This window comes from Amphimedon queenslandica, unplaced genomic scaffold, assembly GCF_000090795.2.
Source record: "Amphimedon queenslandica unplaced genomic scaffold, v1.1 AMPQUscaffold_13483, whole genome shotgun sequence".
Classification (NCBI taxonomy): Eukaryota; Metazoa; Porifera; class Demospongiae; order Haplosclerida; family Niphatidae; genus Amphimedon; species Amphimedon queenslandica.
The window spans coordinates 267536-270048 of NW_003546281.1; the positions used below are offsets into that span (position 1 = coordinate 267536).

A 2513-nucleotide genomic window follows, 5' to 3' on the forward strand; every position below is an offset into this window, starting at 1 on the left:
TGTTATAATATCAAGTACTTCTAATACATTGTTTCTTACTCTTGTACATCCTACTACTGTTGTTGATGTTGGTGACACACTGACATGCTCATCATCATCAGCTAGTCAGAATCATATCATTACTATTGGAGCTTTTAGTGAGTTGATATATTATTTGTTTGTACATATGTTTCATTAATTCTTTTCTGTAGACTTTTTAAACCCAAGAGTATCACCTAATGGCACTATTAGTATCACTGAAGGATCCAACTTAACATTAACATGTTCTGATCCTGGTAACAGTGGTACACCACGTTATGTATGGATTAATGATAGTGATGGTAGTGAGCTTACACCTGTCACTAATAATCCTCCTTTGACCTTACACTTAACCAATATTAACAGAACAGCTAGTGGTGATTATACATGTAGATCCACTAATACAGGCTTACCAGGAGTTAACATGGACACTACTGTGACTCTTAATGTGCAATGTAAGCCAATGTACACAGCATCACCTTTATTATCCTTATTTGTGGGTCATTTACATGTACATGTACAGTAGCAACTCAAGATTACTTAGTTCACTTTTGTTTACAGACTTATAATAAATAGAATTTATATATAAAAAGATTATTCAATTAAAAATTATAATAAAAAGAATGAACATACAGTAGCTGAGATTTAGGATCACATGATTGTATTTTGAAGAATTACAGTATAAAAGTTAATGATTTATTAGCTCATTTTACCTATTTTTTATTTTAGCTGTGAAATTTCTGATTTTTGTTTTGTATTTGTAATAACAGTACATTAACATTTCATAAACTGTAATTATGAGTGCATATACAGACTACATGCATTCATAATTACAATTTTTAAATTAATGCTAAAGTTACAATTGTTATGAAATAAGGAAATACTTCTAAGTAAATGTAACAGTAGAAAATGCTGTACTATTTATTTCTTCTATTATGTCTGTTGCCATATCTCAATGAAACACCTACTGAACTATGATTTGATTAAAGAATCTATTCTTGTAGTTCCTCCAGGTATTCTTCCCTACATTGTGTTCAACAACAGTACATCAACAGTTACTAACATAACCAGGCAACACCTTTACTCTACATGGAGAGTCAATGCTCCAAGACCTATTACTTTGCTAGGTTCTGCTTATTCATCAATTTATGTGAGTTCATAAAACAATATTATAGTAAAACTAATACATTGTGGTGCATCGTCAATTTTTTTAGATTTCCATTGGTGGCACATTTTCTATGAGTGGTCGTTTTAACTATTTGTATTCAACCTTGTTTCCAAGTAGTATACATGGTATAAGAGATTCAGTTGTGTTTGCTCCTATGTGGAACTTTTATGACATCAGGAGAGAAGGTACATATGTACATGTACTGCATGTTGTATTGTAAAAATTATAATTTTTAAAAGTGAATTTGAGCTAATTTATTTTAGTAACAGCACCACATTAATTGAATATAAATGAATGAGAAATAGATAATCAAATGTCAAACATAATTATAAAATATTGAAATTTTGAAGTGTGTTTACAATAAATATTGCTAGTTTTGATCATTTGATTACATTTTAGAGGCATTAGATATTACAGGTTTTTGCTTGTTACAAATTTTGTCACAGTAGAACAAAACTTGTCACTAAATTTTTGACAATGAAAGCAATGGATTTTTGCTTATTGCTTGTCATGGATTTTATGACAATGGAATGAATAGGTTTTGCATTTTTAAAATTTCAACGTTGGCCAAATTTTGCCTGAAATGTCTACTACAGATTACTCTATGTTTATATTTTTCCTGATACATATTTATGTTGTGTAGAAAGTTTGAGCTCATTCCAATCAAATTTAGAATTCTACAGTTGCTCAAAAATTTGGTTAAAGTTCCTGTAGTATATAGTAGTACAGGGACGTTGGCCAAATCCTTCCAAAAATTAAAGGGAAAGAATTTTTTGATTTTATAATTTTCTCTGATACATATGCATGTTTTTAAGTTGTGTAGAAAGTTTGAGCTGATTGCAATCAAATTTAAATTTGTAATAAATTTTTTAAAGCTACTTAAAAATTGGGAAAAGTCTCGGTACTATATAGTACAGGGATGTTGGCCAAATTTTGCCAAAAATGAAAAGGAGAGATTTTTTTACCACTTCAAATTTGAATTTTTTGATTTTATAGGAAGTGTTTCATATCAAACCTTCAGTTCAAACAACCCATTAGCTAATGATGCATTCACTGGTGTCAACAATTTCATTAGAGCAAGTAAGAATATCACATCATACAAAGGAATATGGATGCTAGTTATGGAGTGGAAAGATGTCCATCCTTACCCTCATGGGTCATACTATTATTATTACTATGACCAAATTCTTGAAAGAGTAAGAAGAATTCATTTATTTCAATTTTATGTATTTTATTTTTAGCACAACACATTTCAAGCTATTCTTACAACTGATGGTTCTGATACTCATATCATATACACATACAAGTGTGGTGATATAATGTGGGG

At 29.9% G+C, this 2513-nt stretch overlaps 1 protein-coding gene across 1 annotated transcript in view; it reads left to right on the forward strand.

Annotated features, from left to right (window-relative positions):
• LOC109580630 (uncharacterized) overlaps window positions 1–2513 on the forward strand; it is a 9816-nt gene that overhangs the window by 5275 nt on the left and 2028 nt on the right. The window contains exons 9-12 of the mRNA XM_019994034.1: window positions 1023–1168; window positions 1233–1371; window positions 2183–2382; window positions 2428–2507. Of these exons, the coding sequence (XP_019849593.1) occupies window positions 1023–1168; window positions 1233–1371; window positions 2183–2382; window positions 2428–2507 (565 nt within the window). The remainder of the gene's footprint in view (window positions 1–1022; window positions 1169–1232; window positions 1372–2182; window positions 2383–2427; window positions 2508–2513) is intronic.